Here is a 16,774-nt window from a genome sequence, read left to right on the forward strand (position 1 = left end):
TACTTTGAGTAGGAGGTTGGACTAGGTGACCTTCCAAAGAGCACCCCATGGCATTACTGAATGTAGGTGCCTCCACATAGACAGCAGCTGATCAGGATTTCTGTGTCATGTTTTTTGACTTGGGTATTTAAATTATTCAGTAAAAGCCTAAAACAAATGACATTTTCATTGCCTTGGTCTCAGAAATTTGCAGCCTAAAGAATGGCCTGGACTACACAAGCTCTGGCCTTGCAGAAGTCAACTGCAAATTCTGATGAGTTGTCATCAAATTATTTGGTCATAAATGCAGAAAAAGCATGGGTGGGCACTGGAAGTGAACCCCACAGCCTCTCCACATTGTTTGCTCCCAGTGCCCCCACATAACTTTCAGTCTCCCCAACTCTGGCATCACTTGGCAAATGTCCCTTGACAACCTTCCCCATCTCTGGAAGTTTTATTTCTCCCAAGGCCTCCCTCACATTCTGACAGGCCTCCTCCCTTCATCCTTACACACAGCCTCCAGTGCCTGGTTTGATTATCCTGAGCTATCCAATAAGCCCCGGGAACGCCATCCTTCTGGCCCTGACTTCTGCACCACCACCTCCAGCAAATCAAGCCGACATGTACACACCACTTAGGCAACTCGCCTCGTGTTGTTCCTGTCCCCTTATCTCTCCGCCCCGGTGTTTATCCTTAGATTAGGAGCTCCTTGCACGAAGGACTTCCTTTTTGCCACTTGGGAAGCACGCAGCATAGAGCGAGTGACCTCTCGTTTAGTAAATAACTGCAAAATAGCAGACCGGGTGCTTCCCGGCGAAAACTGCTGCCATTGGTCAGCTGGTGAGGGAGCAGCCGCCTCCCTTTTCAGCACCCACATCTCCCCGGCTCTTAATGTCACTTTAACCATTTTCTCCAAATATCCCATTTCCTGTGTAGCGGTTCTGTAAATAGCGCCTCGATTATTTTAAAGGCGTCCAAAACACTCTTTGCCACCGTTTTTGAGTTTGGGGTGGGTTTTGTTGCCTTTTTTTAAAAGAATTTTTTTTAGCCTTCTTGCATGACGATACTTTCACGTCGTGGGAGACAGGAACATCTCGAGGAAGCTGCGAAGTTGCACGGAGTACACGGCCGGGGGGAGGCGGAATTGGGGGCCAAGTACGGTTTCTAGGGCTGTCCTACTGGTACCGACATTTTCTGCTTGCACACACTCTCTGTGCAGAGCTGCGAGTTTCGGGATGACAGTGGGACTTTATACCCCGGGGGTAGCCCGACAGGAGGGGGCGAGGGGACCCGGCCCCGGGTGGCAGCCGCGCTCCGCGGAGTCCCTTTCCCAGCAGAGAGGCCGAGATGCAAAGGAGAAATGACAGCATGGAAAGCGGAGTATTTTTATCAGGGCCAGTGCCCGGGGTGAGCGGCGGGCGGAAAGTGCCACCCTCTCTCCTCCCCTGCCCTCAGCCGCCCACGCCGGCAGCGGCATCAAAGGGAATCTCCCTTCTCGCGGCGTGTCAGCGCCGGGGATGAGCGCACCGACCCGTCATGGCATTTTCACTTCTCCCGGCGCTTACTCAACAAGCGGAGGGAGAGGCTGGGGGGGGAATGCGTTTGGAGGGGGGGGGGGGGCAAGGGGAGGACTCCCAACCAGCCGCCGCTTCTGCCATGAGGTCACCGCCGCGCTATGCGCGCCCGCCACCGCCCCTGCTCCGCTCCGTTGCGTCAGGCAGGGGGTATCCCCGCCGCGGCCGAGCCGGGGCATCCCCGCCGCGGAAACACCCCATGCTTCCACGCGTGTCCCTCACCAGCAGGGCGGGGGCATCCTGGCCCCGGCCCCTCCGCCGCCCCACGGCAGCGAGCGTTTGGCCGCTGCTCGGGAACGTCAAGTGTTTCGCGGGGGAAGGGCAGGGGTGGGGATGGGGGAAAGCAGCGCACGCTGCACAGAAGCAATCGCCCTGAGCCTGGACACGCCGACGGGGAGCCCGGCCGCCCAGTTTGTCTCGGCGCAACTTTTTGGGAGGGAAGAGAGCCGGGGCCGGCGCCCCTCGCCAGCAACTGACTACGGCTTTCCCCCTCCGGAAAGTGGCGGGGACAGACGGGGTGGTGGTGCACGGGATGGGGGGGGCGATGGGGGTACGCTACGTGGGTGCGTCGGGGTCCCCGCGGGCGGGCGGTCCCCGAGGCCCTGTACTCCACCCCCTGCGCAGAGGAAGCCGGGCGGGGGCGCGGCCCCACGACAATGGGACTCGCCGGCGCTATAAATACCCGCCCGCGTCTATATTTGGTTTGGCCGGATCACAAACGGGGGGCCCAAAAATAGCCCCGCGCGCCCGCCCGCCCCGCCGCCACTGCCGCCGCTCAATGGACTCTGGCTCCGCCCCCTCCCCCGCGCGATCCCGGTCGCCCTGCACGGGGCCCGGCGGCTAAATTTAGCAACGCCGCTTGCGTCAATGACGCGGCTGCCGTGCGTCAGGCCCGCCACGCCCCGCCCCTCGGAACGGAGCCCGCCGCGTCCTGTGCGTGGATTGGCCGCGGCAGCACGAGGATGGCGTTCCGCGGTGACGTGGAGGCGCTGATTGGCCCCGCCGGGGGCTGGCTGCGTCCGGCGGGGAAGTGTCGCCGCGCGGGGAGCCCGACGGACAGCGGGTTCCCCGGGGGGGAGGAGGGGGGGGGAGCGGGGACCTGGCAGCAGCGCCGGCCCGGGAGGGAGACCCCGGCGCCCGCGGGGGGACGGCGCGCACCGCCGGCCCCGCCGCCTTGGGAAGGGGATCCCGTACGTGATGTCCGGTCCGCGGCGTCCGCCGAGGCGCGCGCCGGCCCCAGCCTCCGGAGCGCGCTCTGCGGTGGTGTCGGTGACAGGCTGGTGGGAGCGAGAAGCGGCGGGCCCGGAGCGGGAAAAGCGAAAGTGCCGCCTCCGCCGGTCCCTCCTCCTCGGGGCGGCGTGCGTGCGCAAAGCGGGGCGCCTCGCTCGGCCCCTGCCCCACAGCGTCCCGTCGCTTGAACTCGTGTCACAGAGCCCTTCCGTACGAAGCAACGGCCGTAATGACAATAGCGAACGGCCCAGCTCCCGGCAGCGGAAATAAACACAGCACCGGGCACGGCGGCGGGCGGCTGCTGCCAGCGGAGGCGGCGGGGGACCCAACCACAGCAGCCCGGTGCCCCAGGCAGACGCACAAACACAGACACAGAAGACAGACAGACAGACAAAAGAGGCGGGACCCCGGACTTTCTCCGGGCCGCTCGCTCGAGCGCCCGCTCAGAGCGTCACCTTCCACAACCTGCTCTTTGCTCCTGCGCACTGGAAAGTTTCAAAAGAAAAGAAAAAGAGGAAGGGAAAAAAAAAAGAAAAAAGTAAAAAAACCCCTTTTTTTAAAAAAAAGTAAGGAAGAAGAAATAAAAAGGAAAAAGGAAAAAGAGGAAAAAGGAAAAAGAGGGAGAAAAGGAAAAAGAGGAAAAAAGATAATAGAAAAAAGAAATCTTTAATAAGTCCTCCTGAAAGTGTCACTAATTGAGCAAGCAAAGCTTTTTCCCCTGGAACTACGCCGGTAAAGAGTTGCTGTGTTTGCAAAACAACACAACACGATCGAATAATAATAATAATAATAATAATAATAATAATAATAATAATAATAATAATAATATAATCTGTCTTGGGAGCGACTCGCCAGGCAGCCGCGGGCAGCCAGTCCTGAGGCGGCGGACCAGCCACCCCGTCCAGCTGCTGGCGACGCGGAGCGGCCGCCTCACCCGCTCTGCGCGGCACAGCTCGGCTCTGCGCCGCTCTGCGCCGCTCTGTACGGCTCTACAGAGCGCGGTGCGCCGGGAGCGCGGCGCACACACTGGGCGGGGGGGGGGGGGGTCAGTAGCGTCAGGCTCCCATGGCGTCACTATTGACGTTTCGCATTCCAGCCGCTCTATGGAGAGGCCGCTAGGGCTCCTCTCACATAAATGACGTTCAGAGAGAGGGAGCGGGAGAGCAGCGCAGAGAGGCGCCTCCGTCCCCTCTCTTCGCGCAGGCACACGCGCACCCCGGGGCACTTGCACTCGCACCGGGGACGCGGGCACAGGTCCCGGCCCAGCTCCCGCCGCACACACACAAAGGCAAATCGCGGCGGCGGCTCAGCAGCGGCTCGGCATCCCTCGCCTGTCCGCCCGCTTCTTCCCTCCCGCCGCCCGGGGACGGGCTCCTGGCTCCTCAGGCTTTTGCAATCCTTTTCCATGCCTCGGGATAACGCACCCTCCGGACCTGCAGCCACCGGGAGTCTCCGGGGTTTTGTGTCTCGGGTCCTGCCGCTGGACAGCGCCTACATGCGCCTTTAAGGAAGCGGGCACCTACAAACTAGATGTAAAGACGGAACCTCCACAGCAACCGAGTACGTATACGAATGAGCGGGAGCGGCTGAGGGAGAGGGACAACGCGACGTGTCCCCACTCTGGGAAAGTTGTGCCGCCGGGGTAGATGCTCGGGAGATGCCGGCGGCGGGCAGCACGGCTCAGCCGGCGCGCTGCCGTGCCGGGCTCTCGCTGAAACTTTTCCCTCTCCTTTCCCCCTTCGTGGATGCTCATTTGCCGCTCGGCTCCAGAGCCTCCCTGCCGGCTCAGCAACCCCCGCCGTGCCCGGGGCACCGCCGCCCCTCGCAAACGGGAGGGCTGTGGCTGAGAGGAGCGGCAGCCGGAGCCGGTGGTACTAAGGTATTTCTGCTAGTTGTTGTCATGGAAATGATGCTGCCGGCGGCGGCGGCGGGGAGTTTACAGCGCCGGTGATGAATGGCAGTAATTTGTCTCCTTCCTTTAACTGCGCTTGGGAAATAGGTGGTTTTGTTTGCACAAGTTCGAGCTGTCTAATAGGGACGGAGGGGCAGGTTGATCTAATCTCACTTTGGGAGAGAATAGCCCTCTCGGGCAGCCCGAAAGAGCTCGGCCCAAGAGGTAATTGCCGGAATGTGACATATTGTATGGAAATGAGACGGGATCTTTGCTCGGCACGTCTGCCCGGCATCTGCTCCTCGGAAATGTGCACTTTTCCCCTCGGAGGTCAGAAACGGTAATGAGGTGCTGCGGTGCCCCGGCACGGGTGGTGCGGTGCGGGCAGGCGGGGCTGGGCTGCGCCGCCGCTGCCCCGCTCCCTGCCCCTGCGGTGCCTCTTCGCTTTTGCCTTCTTACCTTAATAGCTGCGAAAGAAGTTTCGGTCTTGGAAACAGGCGAGAAAACGCGGACGCTGGGTTGTGATATTGTGTCGGGGGACGGCTATCGGGACGGCATTATCGCGATACACTGTCCCGGGGGGGAGATGCGGCTCACCTTCGCGCGGCTAGTTAATAACGCTATTATTTAACTTGCAATTTTTTGAGACAGTGGATTCCATGCGAGAACATTTCCCAGCGAAAACGCTGTTCTATGTAGGGGGATCGGTGTGTTGGGATAGTATTTTTTTCTTCAGGGAAAAAAATAAAAAAAGTTTGGGAATGAATCGCTAACTTTTATCCAAGCCGCTACACTCGATTACATTCTTCGCCCTATTTTTCTCTCCTCCGTGGAGACCGTTGTATGCTGGAGTCAAGCCCCGGTAAAAAACAATGGACTAAACCAGACCAGACGGTTTCTTCGGAGGTGAATCTCACACGAGTTCGTGGATATTTGCTGGAGTGACCGTGCGGCTCGGGGCGATCCCCCTTCTCCAACAAAAAAAAAAAAATCACGACCTAACCGGCGGTGGAAATAGAGCTCAAAACTTTTTCATTCAATGGAGCTTCCCCCTCCGCGGTCCCTCTCGGGTAAATGAAGGTTTCGAAACTCGCCTGAAGAAGTCACAATCACAATGGAGTATTTCACGGTTTCCTCCTCGTATTACAGGGTGGGGAGGGGTGTCACTCGGGGCTGAATGTAAAGTGCACGGAGGAAGAAAAGAGCTTTGACAAGGGTAGTTATTTCCTTCTAATTTACAGCCCTTAAGGCTCTGCGCTCCTGGCTCGGGCGGCTGCAGTCCGGAGGGGTGTTGCATGGTTAAAAGCGCAGCGAGTGTCTCTAGGTAACCGGCGGCTCGGGGGGTGGGGGGAAAGGAGCCCCAGGGCGCTCCGCGCCGAGCGGGAAGTCGCTCCGCAAGAGCTCGGCCCGACAGCGGGGAGGGAACAAAACCCTGGGGAAAGAAAGGGATGAGCTACCAGTCACTTAACATCCCGAGAGCTGAGGGGAAACACCAAAGACTAGGAGCGCGTGGAAAGAAAAAAAAAAAGGACAAGCAAGTGGCGGGTGAAAGAGCCGCTGGGGAGCGGCTCCCGTGTGCAGGGGACGGCGCTGCCGCGCATCCCCCGCGTTGCCGCGGAGTCCCCGGCCGTGCTGGCAGCGCCGGGCTGCCCCGGGACAAGGGGACGCGGCGAGGCCGCGGTCCCTTCCCTGCGCGCACGCTGGTGGCCCCGGGGCGTCCCGCGGGGCAGAGCCGAGCGGGGAGCGGGAACTGGAGATGCCGCAGGGTAGCCAGGCTGGTAGGATACCCCTCAAGTCTGGCCAGTACCTTGCATAGAAACTTCCAGCCTGCTGCTGCCCGCCTTCCCCTCAAAAAAAGAAAGTTCCCGCGGGCAAGTGAACGCACGGGGATGCTGCCCCGCTTGTTGTAGTCTGAGAATCTGCTCTTGCCTTCCCCAGTTTCCTTGCTTGGAGAACGGCTGGCTCCGTTGTCCCAGCCCGGTGCTTTCTTGCCTTTTGTGTGATGGGGGAGCGGTAGCTGGTAGAAACGCGCTCCCAGCCCGGCTCCCCCTCCCCACCCATGGGGCGAGGCGGGGGCTTGCCGTGGGAGTGTGGGGGAAGGTCCCCCCGAGACGGTCGGCCTGGGGAAGCGGGAGGCGTGGGGGACACCCCCTGCCCCACCGGGCCCAGCCGCCCCCTGACTCTGCCTTCTCCCCCGCCGCCGGCGGACAGAGCCCGGGTCGGAAGAGCGCCCCCCGCCGAGGCCAGGCTCCAGACCCGCCTCCGCAGAGAGGTCCCAGCCGGCTCCCAGCCCCCCGCCGCCGCCGCCCGCCGCCGCTTCCGTCCGCACCTCCAGCCCCACCATTCAGCGCGCAAGATACCCGCCAGGTAAGCTGCCGCTCCACGGGGCCAGGCGGCCCGGCTCCTCCCGGGAGAGGACGAGGAGGAGAAGGGGGATGAGGGGGGAAGGGTGTGCGAGGGCTCCTGCCGCGGTCCCTACCCTTCCCAAATCCCTCTGGCATCATCGGCCTTCGACGTACTCCCCGTACCGGGGCCGCGGAGTGTTTAAATCCCAAAAGGCTCAGGCCAGCGCTTTAACAGCGCTTCTAGCGATGCCATGCCTGGGCACAAGTGGGTTGTGAGCCCTCAGCCAAAGACCTGCCGGCTTTCGAAGGGAAAATTAGTGGGATGTTAGTGTCCCTGTGAGGAGTCCGGCTTGCTGGGCGTTAAGCTGAGCATCCCTTGTATCGAGCTTTTGCAAAGACAGCAGAATAATAAGCTAACAGCCCTGATTTTTGTGCCCATTCATTTGGGCGTTGATGACAGGTTGCTCTTCAATGCGCCTCCTATGGGGCTTTTTTTTTTTTAGTATCGTTGGGTAAGGAAGAAAAAAATCCCAGGTTATTTACTTTGCAGAGTAATTAATATTGGTGCCCTAAGTGGAAAAGTAAGGGTTAGAATTAGTCGGTCAAGTGCAATGGCAAAAAGCGAGGTAGGAGGAGTCCCAGAGAGCCGACCAGACCTTTAGGTTGGGGATATTTTTTCTGTCTTCAGGTCGGACTGATTTTAGATTTCTGTTTTCTTATTCCACTTTGCACAGAATTCAGTGACATAACGCTGTTATGCTTAGAGAAAAAAAAAAAAAGGCAAACTGATCTGTTTACCTGAACTACTCATTTTCTGAGCTAGGAAAAAAACCTTTTCCCTTCATAGAGTTTTGTATCAACACGTCCACTTGTGACATTTTCTGTCCACTCATTCAGTTGTGTTTCTCAGTCAGTTCTCAGTGGAGGTGTGTGGAAGGAATTTATCTCGCCTTTTAATTGATCAAGCACTGGTCAGTACGTCTTAACAGACGGTCCTTAAACTAACAAATGACAGTAATAGGAATTGCCATGAAATGTGGACGTGTGGAATGACATGGACAGAAATTGATAGGGAAAAAGAGAACGGTAGAAAAATACATAAATAACACTGTGAGGCAAGGCTTATGTTGTCCTGCTTTTTAAGTGTTTGGATTTGCAAGCAAGAAGGTCTTAACTTCAGAAAACAATGCTATTTTCTTCTCACTTTTAAAAGTTTTTTTCCAGAAGAAGAAAGATCTGAGTGGTTTGTGACAGTATGATAATTAAAATCTGGTTCTTACCTTAAATATGTTTGTCTGCAAAGCAGGAAGGAAAGAATTAAAGGTTGATTTAACACAAATTATTTGTATTCTTATATGCCAGGCTCAAGTGAAAATTTTAAAATTATAACTGAAGGGAGTTCTTAAAATACTGAGAAAAACCCCACTGTTTGCAAGGCAGATTTTAGTATTGTTTCTCAAATGCTTTTGGAATATAAATTGCCACTATTAAGAAGATATGAACTGCTCTTAATTTTGATATACATTTTCTTCATGTTTACTTTTCTCTTCTCTTTATGAGAGAATTTATACTAATTGGTGCATTTTATTCCTCTGCTGTGGAACTGATATACACCAAGCACTTTTAGTTTGGGTTGCAAATATTGGGCTAGAATCTCACAGTGTTTAGTCAGGCAAACCTCAGATGGATTGCAGAATTTGGTCCATTATTTCCTGAGACCAGCAAAGGAAATAGCAAACTAGGAGTAAAAGTAAAAGAAAAAAAAAAAATCACATCTTTGTAGCCAGGCACTGTGTTGCTTCAACCATCCGAGCTATCAATGAACCGCATTAACTTTGATGACTAATGGATAAAAACAATTGTGTTAGCAGCCTCAACCTTTCCCATAAAAACAGAAACAAATACCACACATGTTTTCTCTTACAGTTTTGCAAATTTAAGAATATGTTGTACCACCCACTTTTTTTAGGAGAAAGTTCTACCACATATAAACCTTAAAACTATTATTTAGACAACAACCTTAAATTATTAGCTGACCAGAAATATGCTTGAAAGGCCCGGAGTTGAATAAGCAAAACTGATGTTTGCAAGTCATAAGCATCAAACACGGTGATTTGAGTCATTCCTCTGACATGTACTGCAGATGCTGTTTCTTTTAAAATAAATATCATTTTCAATATTATGCATTTGATAATCTCGTTTGCCCTTCATGAAAATTTTATGGCACAGTTGCACGCATACAGAGATAGATTTAGAGCCATAAACTGTTTTCATTCTGCTTATCTAATTCTCATTGACACCTATGTATATTAAGCAGCAGATGTAGGGCAGCTTGAGATGGCTTCTTCTCTCGGTGACACTGGTATAAATTTGAGTTGCTCCCATGACTAGATGAGAACAGGATTCCTAATACTTAATGCTTAGGTGATCATCAATGCATATTTCTTGTTGAAAGGCAAAGACTCGAGGCTAATTTATATGTCCCCATCCAGAAGAGAGTGGGAGTCGGGTGTCTAATTGAGCTCCGTGAAATGTGGGAAAGCTTTTAGGAAAGAAGTTCGCGAGGGCTAGGGCCATGGCCTCGGCACGCTGGGCTTGTTGTTGACGTCCCCCTTTGCCCTTGCAGATATGCCCTGTGTGCAAGCGCAGTATAGCCCTTCGCCGCCCGGTTCAAATTATGCAGCTCAGACCTACGCGTATGGCTCGGAGTACAGCTCAGAGATCATGAACCCTGACTACTCCAAGCTGACCATGGACCTGAGCAGTACTGAAATCACTGCCACTGCCACCACCTCCCTTCCCAGCTTCAGCACCTTTATGGAGGGTTACTCTAGCAGCTATGATCTCAAGCCTTCCTGCCTCTACCAAATGCAATCTGCCTCCTCCGGCCAGAGGCCCCTCATAAAGATGGAAGACACCCGGCTCTCCCCGTACCAACCCTCACTGCCACCCTCCACGGACGAGGGGATGCCCAGCACCTCCATGTACTTCAAGCAATCTCCACCCTCCACGCCCACCACGCCCGGCTTCCCCTCTCACCAGAGCCTGTGGGATGAGCCCCCATTGCAGCCCACGCAGAGCTGCTTGCCACCCGGCCACCTGATGGACGCTGCCCCCATGAAGACCGTGCCTCCCCGCTTCCCCCTCTTCCACTTTAAGCCCTCACCCCCCCACACGCCGCCCGCGGCCGCCCACATGTGCTACGACCCTGCCTCCCTGAGCCTGCCTCTGGGCTCCGACAGGCCGGCCACCAGCCAGCCACACATGGAGAGCCATCCTTACGGGCTGCACCTGGCCAAAAGACCAGCCACCTTAGCCTTCTCACCACTCGGCCTCAATGCAGCCGCCTCCAGCCTGATGGGGGAGAGCAGCGGCGGCAGCAGCAGTGGCCTCCCGTCCCCACCCAGCCGGAGCTCCTCGTCCGGGGAAGGCACCTGCGCCGTCTGCGGGGACAATGCGGCCTGCCAGCACTACGGGGTACGGACATGCGAGGGCTGCAAGGGCTTTTTCAAGGTGAGAGCTCTGTGATTTTCCCCCTTCCCCAATTCCCCCAAGCCTGCCCTGGCAGGCTCCTGGTCCTCCCCCAGCAGGGTGTGATGGACACCCACACAAAAATTTTTGAAAAAGGCCAAAGCAAGCCCTCTGTAGGATAAAATGATCAGCCGGTCTCAGCTGAGAGACATCCATGGCAGTGAGTTGCGCAAACCACATCCTCAGTCTGCCAGCATCCCTCAATGGAGCACAGGTCACCCCTGTCTATAAGCTCCATTTGTTCCACGTCGAAATGCACCTGGAGTACATCCAGTCTGGGTTTGACTTAGTCATTCGCTCCAATTAAACCTCATTTTCAAGCGAGGGAAGAAATCCAGGAATCAGAAAGTCCACTTGGTATTTTAGTTGGTGGCAGGGGTGCCATTGTTGTCCAGGGGGGATTGAGGTGAGGAGTGCTGTGGCATTGGCGCCAGGAGGAAAATGTTTTCACATGTGGGACAAACCCAAGTACTTCTGATTTTATTTGGTTGCTGCCTCGTTGTTACTCTTCAGCTCAGGAGCCCAGTGAGCCCTCAGCAGTGGGAAGCAGAGCTGTGACTAAGCCCTGCACAGGGTCCCCATGCCTGCTCTGTCATGGAGAAGGCTTTGCAGCTGAAGAGCAACATGAAAAACTTACACACGAGCCATTTCTCAGTGGAACTGAATACTCTCTGCTCTTAGATTTGGGTGCTTTGTAATTTCCTTCCAACAGACCGAGTTCAGATTCCAGTGTTATTTGAGAAATTTTAGCTTAAGTGAAGAACTTTTGGTAGGAGGGCTCTGGGCAGCAGCTTTAAGTTTTGGTACATTTGGGGTTGATTTGGTGTATTCCTTCCTGCAAAAACAGCAGTAATGCCCCTGTTCTGCTAAAAGATACGATGGAAACAAAAATAGTCCAAAAATAGCTGGTGGGGAGGGCTTACAACTTTTTTTAATTGTAGACGGAGCTGCTAATGTTACTGACTAATAATCCTTTGACAACGTGGTAAAATACACAAGTCTTATAAAACTCGGTTGTTATTTAAATATAACTAGAGAAGGAAACACAAATAACCTGGAAATAGCAACTCTCAAGAGCCCAATCCTACCTCTGTGGAAATCAATAGCATATCCTTGACTGGGAGCAGTATCTAGAGCTTATTCTGCAAAATTAAACAGTTTTCAGCTCCAAAATGCAATGAAAAATATTTGCTGTGTCTCTTATATTTAGTAGATTGAGGTTGTTATTTGAAAAGGAACACAAAATATGAAATAACATTTTTCAATTAATTTAATTGCAGTGAAAGATCTAATATTGAATGTTGAGTTGATAAATTTGCTCCTGTTCTGTCGTCTTTCCTCTTAAAGTCTTTTTTTGGTGCAAAGTTATTTATTGATGTATCTTTGATTTTGAGTATGGAATACTTAACAGAATACATTTTTGCATCAATATTTGTTACATTCTCTCATGGTTTACCAGGTTTTTAGAAATTTGGAATTTACTATATAGTTTTAAGATAATTTTAGAGTTAATTAAATGCATATAACCACAGTTTTTGTTTTGTTTTTTCCCAGAGAAGGTTAGCTTTCCCAGAATATTTACCTAAACATATTTTGTAGGGATTTCTGGTATTTTTATTTTTCTCCCTGGTGATTTTAATGGCTAACCAAACCAGTTATTGTGGTATTTGACTAACAATAGTGATAGCAAGAGAAGTACATCGCAGATCATTTTGATTTTATTTTAATAAGGTCAGCAATAATCAAGGGAATGAACCAAGTAGAAAATTGTTCCCAAAGGGATATTAAAAGCGGAGATAATCTAATCCCCAAAGGTAGATGCGATGACCTGGTAATTTCAGATATGATTTTATCATTCAAAGTTGCCTGTCTCCAGAGACTTGCTTCAGAACAATCCTAGATGATTTTCATTGTCAGCAGCTAACACTAATAAAATTGTTTTTCCTGGAGGCTAGTGTGTTAGGAAATTAATTTTATCTAATTATATGAATTGCACTGTCGCTTTTCATGTTGTAATTAAAACACATTTTGTCAGGTTCTAAGTTGTTCAAGAAACAATCAGTTTACTATTTTTGTGTTGCATTTGCACAGAGAACAGTTCAGAAAAATGCAAAATATGTTTGTCTGGCAAATAAAAACTGTCCAGTGGACAAGAGACGTCGTAACAGATGCCAATACTGCCGGTTTCAGAAGTGTCTCAGTGTCGGCATGGTTAAAGAAGGTGAGGACTATTGCTGTTATTATCCCAGATGCTGAAATATTTCGCTTAATGAATCTGTGTGTGTGTATATGTGGACATGGATGCCTTTACAATGAATTTTACAGTGATAAGATTCATAACTTACCCCAAAATGTGTGCATTTGTGTAATAATGTATTGATTTTCTTCTTTTCACCCGTATTATCATATTTAGTCTTTAGACCCCAGAGTTCAAGAACAGCAAGGTCATGAGAGGATAATTTGACACTGGCCAAAATGTCTCCTTTATTAACTTTGAATGTTGCTCGATAATGCTGTTGGCTTCCCCCCTTATCTCACTGGGGGCTGCACTGGATTGTGTTCATTTTGACATAGAATCTTGTCTCATTCCCATAAGCTGATTGTAAATTTGCGATTAATTTAAATGGAAACAGGATCAACTCATTAGTCCCAATTCTGCAAATATTTAAGTATGTGAGTAATACTGTGTCAGCAGTCCCATTGCAAATACTGACATGGATAATATAACCTATATAGCATGACCATGATTTTTCAGATGCTTCAGGAAAGCTAAAATTACTTTGAATGAATGACTCTGCCATTTAAAATGTGCACCAATAGCAGGAACATTAGAATTTGTGTTTCACATTTGGTTTTCTTTCAGCAGTAGAGTGTCTGTGTGTGTGTGCATGGGCACATAGATGTGCTGCAAAGCACGAACACTGGGAACACAGCTGGGCTTTAAGTAAGCAGCTACATTGCTGCTTACGATCATAAGTCTGATGCAATTTTGGTATCATTTGTGTTCCTTTGCAATCAAAGGCACCAAGAGCGTGTGCTGAAACTGGAGAACGCTCTTATTTTTGCTGGGCTGGCCACCATAAGAAAAGCAGGTGTTCATCCTGATCCGTGGTTTGCTGGTATCTTCACAACTAATTCCCTTTTTTTGTTTGTTTGTTCTTCCCCTAGTTGTCCGTACTGACAGCCTGAAAGGGAGAAGAGGTCGTCTGCCTTCCAAACCAAAGAGCCCCTTACAGCAAGAACCCTCTCAGCCCTCCCCGCCTTCTCCTCCCATCAACATGATGAACGCCCTTGTACGAGCTTTAACCGACTCCACGCCCAGGGAGCTTGACTATTCAAGAGTATGTCTCACTTTTGTTTGCTTCCTTGTTTTCCTCATAGGAATTATTTGTGAACTGAATTTCTACTTACCTGCTGGTTTGCTAAAATGAAATTAAATGTGAAATTCGGATGAGGGTGGAAGTTTGTCCAGCCAGCCATGTCGTTTCGTGGTAGGTGGACGATGAGGGGAAAGGAGGTGCAGTAGGAATGAGTCTTAGTAACTATTGGTTGTGAGAATATCAATCACAAAGTTGTTTGCAGTATATTCCATGGGTGAGTGAAAGTGAAAATGGGGGGATGAAAAGAGCATTCTTCTTGCAAAAGGCTGTGGCAAAATACAAGCAATTAGAATATGATCCCTCAAACTCAGGAGCAGTACTCATATATCCAGTATCTTAATTTCCAAGTTTGGAAGGGTAAAATGTAATAGCACTTCCCTAATATTCAGATATAAGGTTGCTCAAAGTAACACTGGAGGGATAGGGCCATTTGTACTGAAATCAATAGGAATTTTGCCATTATTTAAGTAGGACCAGAATCTGGCTTTGGATACCCCAGCATGAATATTTATTCAGTAAAACTGACATTTGTAAAACAAACCTTTTAAAATCAAAATCCTAAAAAATTATTTCAGTAAAGCTTTTTCAGAGATTATATATTTTTGTAACTTTGTTCTTTAATGTATCGTATTCACCATTTAAATATTCATGGAATATTTGGAAAGCTTAAAAAATTGCTCTATAGATATTAAAATATAGCATTGAAATAGCTTGTTAAATACATTTTTAGGCAGGCTGATAAAGGAAAAGAAAAAATACAGCTAAGGAAAAGCAAGATGAGATTCCTCCTTCTTAATGAAATATGATAAAATCTGAGATTGTAAAAAATACAGCTGTACACAGACAACATCTACACTGGCCATTTATCACTTGTTGCTAAGTAATATTTAATACTAAAAATATTTGATTGTAATGAAATAAAAATTACATTATTTTATTTTAGAATATATGTACATATGTCATTTAGCAATTTTAAGAATGCCGTAACAACTTTTCTTCAAGCTAATCTGTAAGTAAATAATCATATAATTTTCCAAATTATTAAGAATATAACTGTTCAGTATACAATAGCCTTTTAGGGGAAGAATGCATTAGCTCTATTTACATGTATTTTAACTTAGCCAGCATGTCTCAGGGGGTCATTCTACAAATATCAAGGTGTGTGACAAGCTGTGCTCTTTGACAGAAATCCTTTGGGTTTCACAGAATTGCAGGGGTGTAATAGCCCAGGCCATGAAAGCAGTGTCTAACCTTATCTATTTATCTATTTATTTCTCTATTTATTTATTTGTAGATATGAAGTTCTTTTGCATTTACAAAAAAAGAATGAAAACTGTGTGTTTTTATGTGTCTTTTTTCTTTGTCCTGAGGTAATTACTTCTGTTTTTAAGTAAACAGCCTATAGGTTGAACTGTTGAACAATTCTATTGGGAATTGTAGGAAGCATATGACTGACAGTAAATTAATTTAGTCTTGGTAGCTAAATGTTTAAGTATCGTTGTCTGTCATGACATATATAATATCCAGGTTTTTCTTTACAATAAAATATGTAATAGTCTGTTATGCTAGGCACTGCTGAAAAGACAAAAATACACTAAAATAAATTAGTAGATTCTTATGTTTTTAATAAACCTTATACTTATTTTGAAAAGTTAAGGGAGATCAGAAAAAAATGCTGTGTAAAAACTGAGATTAATGAATGAAATGTGCAGTAAACACACTGCAATGCTAAAAAATTCCTTTGAAGAATAATGCTGTACCTGTAAAGACTAATTTACGGCATGTTGACCCTGCCGTGCACCACAAACGGGCCGTTCTAGAAACCTGGCTTTGGAGTTAGTCCTAACACTTCTGCAGACACGACCTTCATGTTTATCGTCTTCATGTTTACAGGCTGTAATGTCTTGACCATCTTAAAAAATACTGATAAGAGTTTCAGAGAGGAACCTGTACCCCTTCCCCCCAAAAAAGCCTAAAAAAAAAAAAAAAATTACATAAGACGTGAATTTTAAACCAAAACAGATTGGAACTGGTTCTCTTCGGAACATGGCTACTTTTCATTTCAGCACTGGTTTTAACTTACCAGTCCATAGCAATGGTATATTTAGGTACTTGGTTTCAAAAAGCAATTACTAGGAAGAGAGTTTAGTTTATGAAGTCCTTAAAGGCCAAGGGCCGCTGTCCAGTCTTACACCTGTTTTACTGGTACAATTCCATGAGTTTATCCTTCTAAGTAAGTGAGATGAGAAATAGACCCTATATCTTGCCGTCCTTCTTCAGGCAGAATGGCCTCCAACATTAATAGAAATGTTGCCGTTTTGGAGAGGGAGTGCAGCATTTAGGTAATAACCCACTCTCTTCCCCAGCCACAAAATTAAGCAAATGTCAGGACTTTTGGAAAAACAAGCGTAGGTTCTCCTCTGTGTAGAGAAGTTATTGTTCGACTTTTGCAGCTGTAGCAGTTGATGAAGGACTGATGAAAGCACGCACAGGGTAGCTGGCTCATGCTATCAGGCTCCCCAGCATCAGGCTTTCTGAATCCCTTTAGATACACCACACAAGTTAATGTTGTTTGCTATGCATGCAAACCTTGCCTTGAGTAACAGTCGGATTTCATTTAGTTCCCCAAGGAGCTCTGAGGAAGGGAGTAAGGCAGAGCTTTGTCTTCTGGCTTTCTCCCAGCATGCCTCCAGTTTGCAGGGGGCAGGTTAAGAAATGCAGATCTGAGCCCTTCCGTACCATGGCCGCCTGACCAAGTGCAGGCTTACCAGCTGTCTTGGTCAGAAGTTAGGTCACATATCACCTGTTCTCAATAAAATAATCATGGAAAAAAAAAAAAAAACA

The 16,774-nt window shown here is 49.4% G+C and overlaps 1 protein-coding gene across 3 annotated transcripts in view; it reads left to right on the forward strand.

Annotated features, from left to right (window-relative positions):
* The first annotated feature begins 3,868 nt into the window (after window positions 1-3,868).
* NR4A3 (nuclear receptor subfamily 4 group A member 3) overlaps window positions 3,869-16,774 on the forward strand; it is a 30,482-nt gene continuing 17,576 nt past the window's right edge. The window contains exons 1-5 of one of the 3 annotated variants that reach the window (XM_065832821.2): window positions 3,869-4,343; window positions 6,886-7,041; window positions 9,646-10,532; window positions 12,642-12,771; window positions 13,719-13,891. In XM_065832821.2, coding sequence (XP_065688893.1) covers window positions 9,648-10,532; window positions 12,642-12,771; window positions 13,719-13,891 — 1,188 coding nt within the window. In that variant the 5' untranslated portion in view covers window positions 3,869-4,343; window positions 6,886-7,041; window positions 9,646-9,647. The other 2 variants (XM_071804326.1, XM_071804325.1) reach the window with 2 other exon arrangements.

This window comes from Patagioenas fasciata, chromosome 2, assembly GCF_037038585.1.
Source record: "Patagioenas fasciata isolate bPatFas1 chromosome 2, bPatFas1.hap1, whole genome shotgun sequence".
NCBI classification, from domain to species: domain Eukaryota; kingdom Metazoa; phylum Chordata; class Aves; order Columbiformes; family Columbidae; genus Patagioenas; species Patagioenas fasciata.